The 18,700-nt window shown below is 41.1% G+C and overlaps 1 protein-coding gene across 1 annotated transcript; it reads left to right on the forward strand.

The window, feature by feature from the left end:
- Positions 1-2,705: 2,705 nt before the first annotated feature.
- Positions 2,706-6,605, forward strand: LOC106941764 (histone-lysine N-methyltransferase 2D-like). Its single transcript, XM_015024880.1, has one exon. It carries the CDS (start codon positions 3,891-3,893, stop codon positions 6,312-6,314), a length of 2,424 nt encoding a protein of 807 aa, XP_014880366.1. The 5' UTR covers positions 2,706-3,890; the 3' UTR covers positions 6,315-6,605.
- The last annotated feature ends 12,095 nt before the right edge of the window (positions 6,606-18,700 follow it).

Genomic DNA, 18,700 nt, shown 5'->3' on the forward strand with positions numbered 1-18,700 from the left:
ACGTAGCCGATGCAGAACTTTTTTGGAAAAAAAAAAAAAGAAAAGGGATTTTGGCAAAACGTAGCCGATGAAAAAAAGTTCCAAAAAAAAAAAAAAAAAAAAAAAAATATATATATATATATATATATATATATATATAGGGTTTCAGTTTAACCCAACGTTACACGTTTACTATTTAGTAAAATAATAGCTTACTCACATTTATAGACCATTGAATTGCTATAGAGAGGCTTTTGGGGGGCAAATATCCTTATTGCGCTCACAAACACAGCAGCTATGCCCATACCGTCTGTTAAACGTGCGTTGCAATTTATCTGACTGTATCATTTCCTGCAGCGGTATTGGTATTGTAATCTCATTTTGAGTCAGAAGTCCCTGCCACACGGTCACACATACGTTAGTGCAATTACCATTCAAACCATGTCTTTGCTACATGACACGTCACTCTATAGGAGGCAGTTGTTTTTATTTCTGTTGAGGGCCGGCGTTCCCTTTGAGTTAGCGTATGATTTTTATTCATGTATGGGCAGCGGGCCAAGGCCAAGGCTTTAGTTGGGGGATTACGCATGCGAATGAAAAGCGATGTAAATGAAGTGCTGCAGCCGCTGCAGTCTTTTGCGTGCCAAAAGACGAGCAGAGCAGGGTCGAAAGGCTGCCAGGCTGAAAGTAAATTTTTAAATCGGCTTGTTTAGTATAACACCTTGGAGTCAAAAATGTATAAAGAGTGTGAACTTTGTACAAAAAAAAAAGAAAAAGAAAATGTACACATTTACATGCTCACAGATACAGTGCTGTGAAAAGCATTTATAGCCTTGTACCTCCTCACAGTTTCACATTTCAAGCAAAAATAACCAATGGATTGATTGTAATTTGTCATTTTTTTACAAACCAAAACTCTGAAAAGTGTCGTGCATTTATTATGGGCCTCTCTTTACATGCATGTAAAAAACAACACACCATGCCTCTGATTTAGTGGGAGCCCTGCTCCTTCTTCTCTGTATCAAGAGATTGTTATTCTGTAAGAATTATTTTTAAGAAACTTTCTGTGTGGCCTGGTACTAAATAACCATTGGTTGGTCCTGATTTGTGCCCCAGTGTTTGGAGACCTTTGATGTAAAGGGACAGAGCAAACAAGTGAAAGATAGTTTTCTAGTGAGATGATTTGAATTAGAACGTTTCGGTTTGTACACCCTTTTGCTGTGCGGTGAAGAAAACAACACTATACATGCTCCTAAAAATACAGTATGGTGCTGCCACCACTATGTTTTACGGTGGGGAGGCTTCCCTGCAATAACAACAGGGCTGATGGTCAAAGTTGAAGATGGAGCTAAAATTTGAGACTGGATCAGAGGTTTACCTTTGAGCAGGACATCAACCCTGCAAGCATACGGCCGTACATCGGAATAGTTCGCTTCAAAATAATTGATTTAGGATATTTTTTGCAAAAAAGGATGGGAAAGAATTTTAGCTTCTGTGTAACAAACGTAACTCAAAATACTTTGGCAGCTGTGTTTTTGGAGTTGGAGCAAATGAAAATGTATAAATGGTATGTTTTCCTCCAGCTTCATAACATGGAGAAAATCTGCATTGGTTTATTACACTGAAATCGCAGTGACATACAATGAAGCATGATAAAAGTAAACATACGTTTTCAAGGCACTGTATACCTAAAATGACAAACCACTTTTATATGAAGGAAAGGGGCTGAGTAATGGAGAGGTAGAGAACTAATGAATGTCCGTGAAACTACCTGCTTAACAGAATAAAATGCAAGTTGAAACCTTTTGTTAGCCTTTACTCCTCTCGCGAGTTTTACTTTGATCTCTTTGATCCCTCTCTTATTGTCTTCATGTATTCACATCTTATCTCACGTCAAGCAGGCTAATATTTCTTCTATCATACTGGGGAGAAAAGGAAAAAAAAAAACATCATATGCATTTTTTCTCTGTGATCCCACAAGAAACAAACCCAACACAATAGAATAGACAGCTTATTCTCTGATCTCTTCCTACACTTATTATGCAACACTAATTAAACAAGATATTTGTGCCAGCAACTAATCTGCTTTTAGGTTTCACAGGGCTACGGCAGGGTTTTTAAGATTTTTATTTATTTATTTTTTTCTCCAAGGAAATGTGATGATTATATTTTCAGTTTAAAATGCAAGTCATCACCAATAGCAACATGTGACTCAATTTGGATGGAAAATGGACACTTCTTCCGCTGACATTTGTCTTCACACATTAATACACAAGAGGCCAGAAGGGACCAGCTTTCAGTCAGGAAGTAAGGTAGAATATTCTTGGTTTAAAAATAAAAAGCAATAAATAACAACATTAATGGATCATCAAAAATGGGAAGAAAAAAACATTCTGTGGACTCTATATGAAGATAGTTTTCTGTTTCTCGACCTTGTCAGCAACCGAAGCATTTTGAAGCGCAAAAGGTACTTTGGATTAAATGCTGCGACATAAAGCCCCATCCCCCACTCCACAAGCTTTATGCACACACATGAATGCACACGCAAACCCCCTCCTCCACCCCGGTGTTTTACTTTTTATAACAAGGGAGAACATCCAGATTACTGAATCTTTTTCAGGGAGTGAGATCATAAGAGATTTTCAAAAATAAATAAATAAATAAAAGGGGCGAGGGAGGTATTTGGGTGCGGCATATATTTCAGCAAAACAAGGTTTCATCATGGAGTTAAATTATAAATATTTATATCAAGAGTTGAAAACCGCAAGTTCTGGATTTGTTTCTTTCTGTCCACTCCACCCCGGAGCAGACGGTAGCGGAGGACAAGTACGAGTTTACAATATTCCCAGTCTCAGATTATTGCAGTGTTCAATGCCCTGCAGTTGCTTTATAGACAGCAGGTCTGAGTAATCCCAAATCAAGGAGAGCAAAGCAGCGGCAGAGATCGTCAAGGACATTTCAGAGTGCATTGGGCAGCAGTTGTGTGGTGGCTCTGCTGCAAGCATGGGGCCCGAGGGATTAGAGTCCAATCAGACTGGATTTGATGTTTGCTGACAGCACATGGGACTTAGCTGAGCCGACTGTATTTCATTTGTTTTCAATGAAGCCCCGCACCTTGCCTGGCCTTCCTTCCGTGTCCTGTTACTCTGATGCGTCTGAAACCTGTTGACAGCCACGGATCATCAGCAACTTCAGGTGGGTGTCTGGAGGAAGGGGGAGGCGTGGGGGAAGTTGTGGGAACGGGTTTCAAGTAGGATTGGCTTCATTGTCATCACCAGGTTTCCTAACTGGTTCACGTGACGTCACAGAAGGAAGTGGAATTAAACAGGCTTTATTTGGATGTAATCCTCCATAGCAATCGGCAGAGCGAGTAAAATGTCCCACTGAAGGGGGAGATAAACCGTTCTGGATTAGTACAAGCCCCAGCCCATCCCAACCCATAACCCAGCCTATCCTCTTTTTTTTCTTCTTCTCTTTTTTTTTTTTTTTTGACCTACTAACAAATGTGTAGTGGCTATCTTGAGCTTGCGTCCTGTGATCGGGTCTTCCACGGAATAACTCAACTGCTTCCACAGTGTTTGTGTGGTTTTGTGTGATATGGATGATTTTGTGTGTGGTGTCCTTTTTCCTCTTGCACAACAAGGCAGCATGACCAGAGATTAATTATTCAAGGACTGCCAGCTAAAGGGGGAGTCATCCGATAGCTGGGACTTATAACAAGCTGGTATCAGGTGAAACTGTGCACTTTGTTAGGTGTTTTTTTTTTGTGCTTGCTTTGTGCTTCCCTTTCGGTTCTATCTTTGATGCTGGAGAATTGAACTTTTAAATACTCCAAAGAAATTTTTATTGTGGTTTTTTTTTATACATCTGATTTATTTTTTAAAGAAAAGCTATTTCCTTTTTTTTTGCCAATGCTTGTTACGAACAAACAATTGGGTCTTGGACGCTCCCACAGTTGGGACACGTTAGGGGGGAATGAGGGTCAGTGGGAGAGGCAGTGCGACAGTGTGTATGACCAGCAAGCAAGAGTAGCAGGCCGTCGGAGCTCCCTGTCATACGGGGAGGGAGGAGGCTGGTACGAAGCTCCACCGGGGGTGCGTCCCCCTGACCTGGATTTGAAACGTGCTTCATATTCTTACCAAGACCCTTCCTACGGACAGGTCTACACAGAGCGGCAGGACCCACGCGGACTCAGGAAGAGCTCTGTGCCTGACATAAACCACTACGAACGGATACCAATGGCTCACCGAGGCTCCATTCCACATCAAGATTACTACTCTCATGACCCAGCCATGACTCCTCGGCCACCTGAAGGCATTTACAGGCCAGAGCACCAGCCTCCGCCACCTCACCCTCATCAACTCAGCAGGTCAGGCTCCCATTTTGGAATAGCTCCTGGGGCTCGTACTGTGTGGGATCAAACTCAGCCAGGCAGAAGTGGACCTCAAGCTCCTTCATCACCTTTGCCTCCACAACCACCTCCAACAGCCCATGAGTTAAGTCGGACTTACAGGGAACCTGGGGCTATAACCGTTGCCAAGATTATGCAAGACGGCCAACAGCGCTTACCTTCCAGAGACCTACCTCCCGGTCACTATGGTATGGACCATCCATCTCCTCGATATGCCAGTGAACCACCCCGTCTCACCGGGCCGTCCGTCTATACAGATGTTGATGTACGGCCTCTGGATTCACAGCAGCAAGTTGCCACCTGTCTCGTTGTAGATCCAGCAACTCAAGGTATGATGAGGCAAGAGACTGCATCACCTTACACCATCCAACAACAGCAGCACTTACAGCAGCAACAGTTACAACAGCAGCAGTTGCAACAGCAACAATTACAACAGCAACAACTTCAACAACAGCAGCAACTTCAACAGCAGCAACTTCAGCAGCAGCAACTTCAACAGCAGCAACTTCAACAGCAGCAGCTACAGCAGCAGCTACAGCAGCAGCCAGTTCAGCAGCAGCCTTTACAGCAGCAGCAGCTTCAACAAGAACAGTTGCAGCAGCAGCAGCATCTGCAACAGCCGCTTCCACCTCCACCCGCCATGCCGGTGTCTGATCCTAACCTTGCTCTGTCCTCTCCACTTCCAGCTCCAACTGCTCAAATGCAAACTGTGGCAGTTGTTGCTGCTGCACCTGCACCTCCATCTGTTCAGAGTGCCCCTACTCCAGCTCTTCCTCCTCCTCCAGCTTCCCCACTTCCTGCTCCACCTTCTATGCCTCCTGTATCATCTGTCCCGCAGACACCTTTGCCTGTGGACCCCAAGAAGACGGTGGATCCAGAATTCCTTTCTTTGCTGCGCAATGAAGGCCTCTCGGAGAGCACCATTTCTTCACTCATACAGCAAGGCTTTGACTCTAGTAGCTTGTTAGCTGTTATGGAGGAAAATGATGTCCGCACTGTGGCCCCCAATCTTGGCCAGGCTCGCGTACTGTCTCGGTTGGTTCATAACTACAAGCGGCCCATTGAAGCTACGCCAGCCCCATCCCGTCCTCAAACACCCATGCGAGGTCGCTCTAATAGCTTTAGCCATCGCTCAGACATCTATCAGCAACAACATCACCACCATCCACCGCACCTTTCTCAGGCTTTGGCTGTAGATCCTCAACTAATGCCCCCACCGACTCCTGGGGTCATGCAAACCATTTCTCCAAGGATGGGAGAAGTAGTAAGTCGGAGGCCAAGCAGTGCACCCTCTCAAAACCTCATGGAAGTCACAGGCGGCTACCCAGGTCAACCACCTCGTTCCCCTGGACATTACACTGGAGCCCTTATGCCTGTCCAGTCAAGACCAATGTCTGCTTACTCCGCAGGGGTAACGATGCCTGGGGTGCCTATGCAAGGTATGCAGATTATACCACAGCAGATGACTGGGTCAATGCCTGCACTACCAGGATCCATTCATTCTATGCAAGGTATGCCACAGCACATGCCTGTATCTTTGCCAGCATTACAGCAACCCCCCCAACAAGTACCAAAGGCATACTCTACCAATTATACAGTCCCTATGGAGCTGATGAAAAGGGACAGGAATTTGCTGCCATTATCCCCCATGCATAGCCCTCATCCAAGCCCTCAGCTGATTCGTAAGGGTGGGGGTCCTGCAGCAGACAATGCCATGGTCCCCGTGGGAGCTCCAGTTCAAGGTCAAAGTGCATTGACTGCTAACCAGAAGTTAAGCCGACGCACAGGTCCTCCCGTCATTGTGTCCACCATGGCTTCTCCAGACACAAGTAAATATATCCTTTTTTTTAACTATTTTATAGAAATCTTTTGTTTGCTTGGGGTTTTTGTAGATATAACTTTACTTCATATGACTTTTATTTAGTTGATTTACAGATTTAATAGACAAACAATATATTTTACCTAGGCCCTATTTTGTATAACGATCAGTATATAACACCAGTTCATGGTGCTGCTATTGTATTTAAGTGCTATACAGTACAGTCACAAAATGCTTAAAATACCAACTTAAGTGTTGGCTTCCAATTACATATTCAAATTTATTTTCACCAGTTGACTTGATGAATCATTTATACTGTAAGTGAAAAGACATTTTTTGTGTTTTGCTCTCAGATCAGGACTATTTGTTATTTGATCATTTTTCAAAATGTTTTTAATCTTACTCAGCAGTTTCACCATTTGCTTGCTGTCCTGTGTTTGTGCTTACTCTATCAATCACAGAGAAAGGTTGTGTCTTTTTTAGCTTTTATCTAAGCTTGTGGAGTGAAATTCTTAATGTTGTCACCTATCTCTTGTCAAAACGGGTTTTTGAATTAACCTGGATTTGGAATAATCACCCTGGAAATCCCTTCCCTGTCCTACTTTTGTTTCCTGCACACATATTGATACTAAAATAAAATCTGTCTTTCTCGCCTTCTTATCTGTTTGAGAGACGAATTTTTGTGTCCGCAAGATACTTTACGCAGTCATGTGAGTGATCTAAAGCTGGCGTTTTATCAGAATGAGAAACAGGTCTATTAAGTAAACGCACAAAGTGGTGTTGATAGGGCACAGCTTGAAGGATTTGGGGGGAAACAGCTGTCGGCATCCTTTCTGGTACGTCTTAGATGTTAACAACTGTCCTCAGTTCATGTTACAGTCTGTCAGTCGCTGCATTCATGTGTGAACAGCTTGCATTAAGATTCCTCTGACTGGGAAAGGCAGATATGATGTGCAGATGTGTTAAACCGTTTGGGAACAGACGATATGCATTTGTTGAAACAGTGTGGCTGCAGCGTTTAGGAATGGCTTTTTCCACCGCCTTTTTTTTTTATGTGATAATAAGAATGCTTCAAGGTGGGAAAAAATTAAACTTTATAGCTACTTGGACAAAGCAACATTCCCACAGACAAAATGTTGGTTAAATTCTCATTGAGTAATAAAAAAAACAGCTTTCAAGTTTTTATTTTTTTTCATCAGTGGAAAACTAACCCATTTTTTTTTCACATATCTTTCTTATACTGCCCTGACATAGTGACCTTTTTAACAAATATGAAAGAAAAGTTTTTATTGAAGTAACTTACTGCAGCTGTAACAAATTGAAAAATTATTTGAAAATTGATTTTGCATTTGTTCAGGTTATCTTTATTTGATACTTTTTTTAATGACCCGAAACATTTAAAGCATGTCAACAAGTTTAAAGAAACATAGAATTCGGCAAGGTGGCAATTAAAAGAATATTTTGCACAGTAAAGACTGATCTTCCCATTAAAACCAGAGCGAGAAAGCGAGACCAAACCCCATCATCAGACAGATAAAATTCAGTTACCTTTCTGATTGGGTTATTGTGCCATTTTCTCTGTGCAGGTGGCAATGAGAACAGGGAGAGGGGACGTTAATCCTTCAAATCCTCAATTTCAACTGCTGCACTGATGCATAGACACCTCGATTCAGCTCTGACCAACTTTAACTTTTAGACAGACTTGAACTGTAGGGGAAAAAAAAAAGCAGATCAAGGAACCAATTATTAGACTAAGCTGGGTTGTCACCCATGAGATCTTTCAGCCAAGGAGGCTGAGGTATAAAAGGATCCCCTTTGCTTCGCTGTCAAAACAGGCTGCTGTTCTTGGCTCTCATGGTCTCATGTGTTGGAAGCAGATTGCTTCAAGTGTTCGTCGAGCATCACATTGTTAACACACACATACAGTTCGAAGAGGAGACCTTATTTGCATGTGGCCGACATTTGTTACTTTAGTAATTTCATCTCTTAATGGAGACGTCTGTGAAGCTGCACTGAAAGCATATTCCTAATTTGTGCGCTGCTAAGCAACTCGGTCATTCTGAACCGAGCCGCTTCTGGTTAAATCGTTGGTGCCAAAAAAGTACTTTTAATTTAGAGCTTATTATGATTGTTTTTCTCCCAGTTTTTCCACTTCAAAAGATTAATATCACAAAATCATGTTTTTACTATATTAATTTAAACTACTATGTTGTTTTTAGACTAACAGCTTTACGCAGAAAAAGCCACCTATTTTGAGCGATATCTATATCAGCTACAAAGAGTTTACCAGGAGCCGAGCTATTTGGGTCTACCGCTATTTGAATTAATAGTCTTATGTGTAACACAGATGGCCAGCACGCGCCTCACCCAAATATATGACGCTCAGTGAATTACCCCGAAGTGGGAACATCTACTCCAAACAGGACTTCCCCTCCCCCACTCCAGCATAAAATATCCCACAATATAACCCTGTGGGACTGGACAATGCTACATTGGAAAAAAGAGACATTGCAATGTTTTGTTTCTCAGTACTATATGCATACAGCATAGGGTGTCCTAAAAAAATAGTTAATATCAGGATTAGACGCAAAACGCCAGGAGGTAACCAGTGATCCTTTGATGAGCGAGATTAAGATTTAATTAGAAAGAAGGATACTGTAAGACTCATTGAAGAAGTTTAGCCTTTGTTGGAGCATCTTGTCCAACAACATCTGGTTTTGTTTGAGGTTTTGGTGCCATGTTTTTGCAGTCTCTCTTATAAAAAAAAAAAAGAAGAGAACTTTCTTTTTACTTCCTGTCCTATTTTCTTAAAGGGGCAGTATTTAGTTATATTTGAGGCGTGGGTTAGGAGTGCTCTGTGTGACGGGAATTTGAAGACTTCAAGGAGCAGACTTGGGTGAATAGGCGGTGCTTTGCAAGAGCAAGTGTTTAGGTACCCTTGAATGGCTGCCATGGGAGATTCAAGGATTCCTCAAACATACATGACTGCATCAAAAAAAAAACCCACTCCAACTAGGTTTTTGTTATGAGGGAATAACATTATAACATGATATAAAGCTTAAAAAAAAAAAAATCATGTTTTTGCAAATACCTCCCTTTTTAATTTTCTGTGCGTGACATCTAGCGTCAGCAATGAGGCTCTTGTGTCCTGCTCTACTTTATGGCTTCACCTTATTAACATCCTCCCCTGCAGAGGGGCCCTGCTCCCGTTTGTTGGACGGCCCGAGGGCAGCTCGGGTCAGTTCTGCTCTGCGTGACACACTAGCCGTCTTCTTCCCGTTGGCTTTGTGCGATGGTGGCTGGGGATTGGGACATATTAGTTCTGGATATTGCAGATTATGCGTTTGCAGGGTCCCGGGTAAAGCCGAGCGCAGAGAATGAGGGATAAAAGAAACGAGAGAGAGAGAGTCATGCAACTGGAAGGTGACGGTTGCTGGCTGCATGGTTGTGGGGGGCAGAGAATTGTCAGCTGTCATTCAATGAGGTTATCTCTGCAATCTTACATGTGCAGTGAGGGTCAAACACTGACCTTAATCTGGACTGACAGTAAGAGGTTGTTCTTGTTATGTTGGTGGTCACTCTGTACTTTGGAGGAGATGATTTTTTTTTTTTCAGTAACCTTGCAAATGGGCAAAATAAATGAGTTGTTCTTCCTCCAAGTTTTGTTTCTCTCTTTTTCAAGTTTGTCATAACACACTTGTTATCTACACACTAAGGGACGTATGACTTGGTGTATAGATAACAACCATATACTGTATGTTGCACCTGGAGGTTTGATAATTTGCTCTAGGTGATGATAATTGGGTTGAGATTATGAAATCAAAAAAATCTCAACCCTCTCCACCAAATCTCTTCGAAATTAATTGTTTTTATTTCTAATATATACATTTTTTCTTAAGGAAAAAAAAAACATCTTTCCTGTTGTACTTCTGTGCAGCTATCAGTTGTCAGGATTTAGCAGCTTACACATCTCAAGCGACAATCTGTATTTGTCAGAATGTGCTGCATGACATCGACATCAACATCTGATATTAACAACTGTTGTTTATTTCCTTTAAGTTTCTGTTTCTGTACGCGTGTCATGGAGTGGTCTGGGACGAGGTTGGACATGTGGTATTTGTTTGGTCGTGTGATAGTGGTGGCCATGCACCGCCGGGGTTGTGTCTTAACTCAAAGACTGAAGCAATGTCACCGATAGTGATGCCTTGAAATAAATCCGTCCTTTATTGCATTGCAGGCTCACCTCAAGCTGGCAGAGCCTGCAGTCCTCAATGCAGTCGTCCCAAATATTGCCAAGGAAGCACATTTATTTTCGTTGAGCATTCTCTAAATCTCTCTGAGTGCTTCCTCACTTCTTCTTCTTCTTCTTTTCAGTTGTAGATTCAATGAAAAGACGTGCCACAAGCACATGTGCAATGTGCAAAGTCGAGTTGCGTCCAAACATCAGACCCTATATTGTAAGAACACGAGTCGGAAGCTGTGAATTATTGAATCCTGCGATGTAGTCGAACCGTCTGAGCTGGAGCTGAGTATCGTGCAGTGAATGGCCAGGCTCACTGTAAAGACTTAGTTTCGCTCGGGGCTCAACCTGACGACAGCTGCTTTGTTTCAGGCGTGTTACAGTGAAGAAAAGCTGGCTAAGCGCTGTCATTTCCTGTCACATCTGGATTTGTTTTGTGCTATAATGTCAGCACTGTTCAGTGATGGTGAGAAATGGGAAGGTCAGACAAACTGCATTCAGATTTCTCACTCGTGTATCAAGTGCCTGTGTTAATGGTACAAGTATAGGCAGCAGCTTCACCACGAGCAGAGAGACCAAACTGATGTGTCTGTTCGAGCTTAGCCTTTAGCTGCTTTGGATTTATTGGTTAGACCTTTTACTCTAACATAGTCGTAGAAATATGACATTTTCAGAAACATTCAGTGTGTACAACGAAATGTGGAGTAATTTTGATATAAACTTTCATAGATCTCTACAACTATGAGTGTATGAAGGTGGTTGTTTTTTACACTCTTTTGCACTCTTCCACGTCTCTTTGTTTATTGTGCAGAAGCCCTAATAATGTATCAGATCTTCTCAGAAACCTTTTGAATTGAGATTTTTTATTTTTTTTTCTTAGCGTGTTAGCTGGGGTCAAACAACCGCTAACACGCTAACACTCAGCTTTCTGTTAAAGTTTGTCATCCCATAGTATTAATGTCTTTGTAATTTGTACTGGTAGCTTGTAAACTTGTCTCTCACAGATAAAATCTCTGATGTTGCATATATGTATGAGTTGGAAAACACAGAACTAATACAAATCTTAAATGTATGCTTGTTTATTGACTAACATTTATGAATTTAGACTCCTACGCATACATTTTAAACTGACAGTAATCTAACCCCATGCATCCTCTTTGCAGATTTAGACCTTGTTGTGTGAACGATGGCTTTTGAGAATGACTTTACAGAAGATATGTAGGGTTTGCTCCTCCCTGTTGAATGTGATCTGCTTCTTTTCTCATTTTTGGAAGAAAAAAAAAAAGTTCAACAAGATAATGCGAGAAACATGTTTCCAGAAAAAAAAAAAAATCTGTCAGATCAGCACATTCATTCCCAATTGCGGTTGTGGCCTAAAAAGCTTGTCAACAGGAGAAAAACATGGGATGAGTGATTTGTAGAAAGTAAGATGAACTAAAACCAAAGAATCCATGCAGCAGTGAACACGATGCTGTAGATTAAACAGTGGACCAAGTTTGGGATTTGATTATTCCAGGTTAGCCAGAAACTGTTTAGTACTTTCTACAAATAGAAGTAGTTTGTGCAAGAATGTCATTGCAAATATGAGAAGCTTAATATATTGTATATGTGCATTTGTGATGCGGTTAATTAAAGCTACCCGAGTATCACAGAAGTTTTTAAAAAAAGTATTTTCATACAAATCCTGATACATAAAAAATAGATAGTAAAACTGAACATTACAGTAATGAAAATTCTATCCGCAACGCTTATTTATTGTGAATTTTGTTTTGATACACTGAAGATAAAACCTCCAAATGTTTATTGTATCTTTCTGCTTCTCCTCTTCTTATGGAGTAACACCTTTAAAACAAGCTAATATTTTCCTCTTGTGTAGAGCCTGTAGTTAACATCTAAAAGAACACAGTGAAGATAAATGGTTAGATCCAACCCTTCAGCTTTCACACCGTTTTTGAAATATTGCAGAAATAATTAAGAATCAGCCAGATTTTATTTATTTTTTTCTCAATTTTTTGAGCAAGGAGGAGCCTAATTTCACAGCAACAGGTTAGTGAAGATCAACAAGGCTTGAGAAAACCAGACCACTCTGCTTCAAAGTGCTTTAAATTCTTGCAAGTGTATAAAAACATGGCAATCGGTTATTATCTAAAAGCTTGCAAATGCATTAATCTTACATGAAATATGAGTAATATAAGAGAGCAAATTAAATCTCGTGAGACAAGCTGACTCACGGCAGCAACAACTGTAGACATTTGTTTGTTCTCCCTTCCCTCATCTGCCCACCTCCACCCTTTCGCTTCATCCTCACCCGCCCTCCGTGAGCGGTGGAGTCCCCCTGAACTATTATTCACTTTGTGAAAATAAAATCTTCATGGCTGTTAAGCCTAAGTGAAGGGGAGGCAGAGCTGAGCGATCATGTCTGTGCGCATCTGTTCATCTAAGCGCTGCTAGACTTGACACTTCTGCACGACCCTCTCTGCCCCCCTCCCCCCCCTTTTTTTTCCAACAAAAGCGAAAGGAAGATTTATTTAGAGGTGTAGATGAATCTCATTTGCGCCCAAAGAAAATAATATATATTCCTCAGCAGGCATGTCGGGCATGTTCAAGGTGAGAGGGGCGCCGTGAATGGGATTGTGTTTCTCACTGTTTGGCGGTCAAGCCTGGATGATTTGTGTCGCGTTCGATGTAGCTTAGGTCTCTGCTGTTAGACGTTGAGCCAAAGCATGCATCGTTCAGGAAAGTGAAACTTATGGCAGTTACTTTCAGTAAGTAAAGTTTTAGTTACATTTTTTCTAACCGTGTAGCACGCTTATTTACTCTCCAACACATTGTGTTTGCTCAGGTTGTTTCAGAAACGTGAGAAGACAAATGTTTGTGGCGAAAGTTGAGCCACATTCAGAGGAAGCTGATTGGACAGTCAGAGTACACAGGAGGCTCGTATTACTTTTATGAATGGGATCGTTTCTTTACTACAGATAGTGGTCTCTGGTTTCATGCTGTAGCTGAAGCTCCTCAATAAAGCAGCTGAAATGCTCTCCACTCTACCCGAGGTTACGCTTTTTGATGACGGTATCGCCTAAAAAATGTTTAACTAGTCTCCTTCAAAATGGTGCAAAATGTTTTTGTAGTCATATCTGATGTTTGTGCTGTTTGATCATTTGCATAATGACAGAATATAACTGTTTGGTAAACAATGAAGTAAAACTGAAATGAGCAGAACATTTTTGTGTCTTCTGCTTAATCTATTTCACCTAATGGTCTAAAAATAAATGATTAAAGTAGTTAAGTTATTTCATTCTGGGCAATTTTACAGTGAAAAAGCATTAAATTCGGCCGGTTAACAGGAAATTGCATGTTCAAATATTTTTATTAGCACTATACAACAAAACACACACTTTGTTTGTTCACACACACAAATATAGCAAATTTATAAAACATGAATTTAGGACAAACACATTTTTTTTAGTATTTAGAAAGTTGGAAATTAAGGCTTTTACTATTACTACTATTTTTTATTATTATTATTATTTTGTGAGATTTAGGACTCTCAAGCTAAGAAAACATTCTTCATTTAAAAAATCTTGATCAGAAGTGGTCTCATAAAAATCCTTTTAGAAAAGTGGCTTAGTGTTGGGCTGGCCTGTCAGTCTGGTGTCGTAGTAAATACACTAATCTCTTCTTGGTTTTTAATCCTGGAGTCTTGGAGAGATTTTCATATAATTGTTGCTTTTAGACACTTTGAAACAGACTTCTTATGTTGTTAAACACAAGAACTGACAACATTATTCAGTAGATTATATGTAGGTTATGTGCAGCACAACAGCACTCAGATCAGCACTACTACTAAAATTACTTCAGAAAGCAGAAAAAAAAACCTTTATTACAATAAGGCATAAAATTCTCACCATATCATGACCTTGAAGAAAAATACCACGTTTGAGTGTTTTTATGAAATAAATTAAAACAAGATCATACTTAACATAATCTAAGAGATTTTATTTAAAACCTAAAAGCGCAGGTAAAAATGTTGCTAAAAGAAAACATATTATTACTGTCACACTGAAACTATATTTTTGAGGCGCATATTAAAGCAAAACTTGAAGGATTGCCACTCTTTAACTTTAGAAGTAGTGTTTACGGTGCTCGGGTTTTGCACAATAAGCACAGAGTGCATAAGAGCCAGTCTGCTCACGGATTGAAAACTGCACTTTTAGGATATTGTCACTGCGCTCCGTGTTTTTCATTTTTCATTTTTTTCTATTCTAATACTGCCAAGCGGGCCACTGTGTTTGTTTTATGTGAAGAAAAGCGGAGACGCTGCTTCAGGAGGGGTGGACGGATATCTGATTTCTTTCATCAAAAGCTCATTGTTAGGACAGTGAACCTGTGGAACAGTGCGACAGAAAATTGTCGTTTTCGACATGAAACATTTAAAAGCTACGGTGTTTCCAAATGGCAATGTTAACATTTAGTTTTAAACCGATTAATTGTTTGTTGCCATCAAACATTTGTGGACAATTTACTGTAGTTCAGAAAGTGAAATGCTTTCCTTTTTCTAACTGTGGTCAAATAAAGTGTTTTTGTGCAGCACATTTCAGCAACAGCTTTAAAGTGCTTTGCGCCATAAAAACGTAATACAGAAACCAGTTGTGACACGAGAAATAAGCGTTACATTTTGTCAAGTGCCATCATTATAATTAATCAAACTCGAAGCAAATGGGATTTTAGCGCTGATTTAAAGGAACTCAGTGTTTCAGTTGTTTTTGCAGTTTTCTGGAAGTTTGATCCAGATTTTGTGGTGCATGGAAGCTGAATGCCGCTTCTCCATGTTTGGTTCTGGTTCTGTTGACGTAGAGGAGACCAGAACCAGAAGACCTGCGTGCTCTGGAAGGTTGATAACAATGACAACAGCAGATCTCTAATGTGTTTCGGTGCTAAACTGTTCAGCAGTTTCTGAACTAACGGCATTTTCAAGCGTATTCTTTGAGCTACGGGGAGCCACAGTAGGAACTTTCAAACTGGGGCGACGTGCTCTATTTTCCTAGTTTTAGTGAGGACACAAGCAATTCTCACTCCGTCTCAGCTTGTATTTGTGTGCTTCATTTTGAACTTAATGAAAGCAAAACCTACTTAAAAGGTGCAGCAAAACCAGTTCTGCCTGTTTTAAGAAGAATAGAGTGGAGTGGAATAAAAAAAAAGAAAAGAAAAAAAAAAGGAAATGCAGCGTCAGATATTGGAGGAGAGTTTGAGGGTGTGAGGCGGACGAAGGGGGAGAGAGGGCAGTCTTAAAGCCCAGATCACAAATAATAAAACATAGAGGCAGGGAAAGAAAGAGGGAGGGAGGAAGGGAGGAGAGAGGGGAAAAAAAAAGGAAAGTATGTAATGTAAAAAGGGAAGGTCAGAGAGAATGGAGGAGAAACATGTGCCAGGATTGCTACACCTCTCGCTCCCTTTTTTCTTTTCTTTCACATAGCTGTGGTAGCAGATTGTTTTCTTTCTATCGCTTTTTGTTTTTTTTCCTTTTTTCTCCTCTTACGCCCCCCCACCTCTTCCTCTCTCTCCCTGCGTCTCGCTGTGACTTCCAACAAAAGGCTGACGGAGCGAGCCTGACGTCTGAATGAATAGCCCGAACCTGCTGTAAAGAAGGAGAAGAAGGAGGAGAGAGACGGAGCCGACCGAGAGGAGGCTGGAGAGAAACGGATACGAGTGATCCAGCTGAAAAAAGGGGGGGGGAAAGAGGGAAAAAAAAAAAAAGACAAGTGCCGATCGCCGACCGGAGGGAGAAAAAAAGAAGAAAGATCCTTTAATTTTCCTCCTCCTCTCTGGAGATTAAAAGAGTTTAAGGATCCGTTTTTGACCGCACGAGCAGAGAGCGGGGAGAGTGGCCATCGTCTCTCTTCTCCGCGTCCCTCCCCCTCGCCCGCTGCCCTCTTGTGCCACCATCCATTTTTCTTCTCTCCCCCCACCACCAACACCAACAGTACCAGTCATCTGAGAAATGGAACTTCTTGGGGTGAGGTGACGAAGGAGGACAGATTTGGAAACGAGCAGCGGGGGAGCGAGACAAGCGATAGAGGACAGAAGGAGGCTGGAGCAGGAGGAGGCAAAGGGAGGCAGAGAGGAGAATAACCCCAGGGCACAGTGTGTGAGAACACACCAACGCCCAAATCTGCTTTCTGTCCGTCACCTCTAAAATTTCCTTCTGCCATGTGCATTACCTGATTTCAAGAATGAGGAGACAGCATTTCCCAGGCAAGAGGAACAGTTCTCATCTTATATTTGTGTGTGTGTGTGTGTGTGTGTGTGTGTGTGCGTGCATGCGTGCGTGCGTGTGTGTGTTGCTGCACCCATCATGGGTAATAATAAATGTCTGTGGTGTCTGCAGGGAGGAGGGAGTTGGCTGTAAGATGAAAGGGCTTCTTATATTTTACAAATGAAGTGGATCGTGGAATCGGTGTGTGTGAGAGACGGGCAATTTTGCAGAGCTTTGCACACGAGTATAAAGAGAGTGAGATCAGGGTCAGAGGTCGCACATGATTTGGCGTATGAGCAGCTCTCGTCTGTGTAAGGGCTTAGTGTTACGTTTGCACTGTATTTCACAAAATCTTTCCATGTGCCTTTGCATAAAATGTTGACGCTTTAAATAAAAGATAAAAAAAAACTGATAAGTCAAAATCTGTTACAGGAATCACATTTAGAACAAGAGATATAGTATTAGAATGTTTCTTTCCTCACTTTCAGTGTTTTAAGACGAAGTAGAGATTTCATTGCAGGTGACACAAAGTATAAAGCTACAATTCTCAGCCTGGGGGTCTGTCCTCCTCAGGGGGTGAGAATACTACACTAAATAATGAATTAAAGCCAAGCTGGAGCTGTTATTACATTAGTCTGCTCTACTGAAGGAGATATCCTGACATTGTATGTTAGCTAAAATTAGGTAGCACAATCTGCCTAGTTAAAATCAGCTTATATGCTGGCATTAGTGAAAATGCTAATCTGGCTAACATTAATTGCCTTTGCTAATTGTAGGTATTGTATTAGGAATAACTACTGTGGTAACATTAGCATTTTAGCATATATGCTAATGCTAGGAAATGTCTGCTGAACTTGGAAGTAGTCCAGTATTTAGTGACTCATTGAAAGTTTAGATAGTGTCAATAGCTGAGAGTGAGGGAATGTAGTTTGCCTTCCAAGAGCGCAAGCTGTTTGAAAGCTCTCCCATCCGCGTCTTTAGAGAAACTATTAACTGTCTGGACAAACATTTAATCTGTTAAACAATATAAAAGTGATAAGTAGTAGCAGTGATAGACTGTTACTGACACAACTCCATGTTTTCATATTTGAATTGTTTAAAAAGCCCAACCAAAGCCTGCAGAAGTGGTAAAAGGTCAACATGTACTAAAGCCTCGGTATCAGGAGGATTTCACTGATGTAGCATCACTCATTATTATAACTACATTGTCATAACTGTTTTGTATGCATGTATGAATAAAACACCAATATTTGAGTGTCTGAATCACTATTTAACCTCTGACCAGGAGCTGTCTGAATCGAACATTATTTTTAAACTACATAGAGGCTTCACCACAATAAAAGAAAAAATTAAAAATATTACAACTGATTCATCTTGACATTTGATTCCTAGACAGAGGTATGAAAGATCAAGGCTAGCGCTATATATATATATATATATATATATATATATATATATATATATAAAGATGAAATATCTGTAGATTTTAAAATAGGAATGCAAGAAATAATTGAGGTTTTCTTGTTGAATGAATGGATCAATGAATGAATGAAAGCACACAGGCGTGCAAAATGAACCAGTGTGCCTATATTCACGTTCACAACTGTGCACGCAAGTTTGGCGGTGTGCACTTGGGGGTCAGCGGTGGGGAATTGCAACCACTGGACTTCGGTTTGGGGTACCATACATCCTGCAGAAAGGTTTCTGTAATTCTAAAGCAAAGCACGCTACATAAAAGCAGTTTTGCAGATTTCCTGGATATGTTTGCGCCTCTGTCGCTGTTAACAGATCTCGAAACCCTTTGGACGCAGTTGTTTCTGCGAGTGCATGTGAAGTAAAGATGATGTCCACCGTCTGCTGCCTGTCAGCGCCGGCAGCTGCCTTTGTCCCAAACCCTGGCCTTGCTGCTTCTAAGGAGAATAGGCGCTTGTCTTTCTTCCTCAGCTAGCACTGACACCATCTGTGATATCTTTGCGTCAGCATATGTTTTGCCCCCCC

This window comes from Poecilia latipinna, unplaced genomic scaffold (genome assembly GCF_001443285.1).
Source record: "Poecilia latipinna isolate Pla-1442-1.1 unplaced genomic scaffold, P_latipinna-1.0 Scaffold3853, whole genome shotgun sequence".
In the NCBI taxonomy this organism is placed as follows: Eukaryota; Metazoa; Chordata; class Actinopteri; order Cyprinodontiformes; family Poeciliidae; genus Poecilia; species Poecilia latipinna.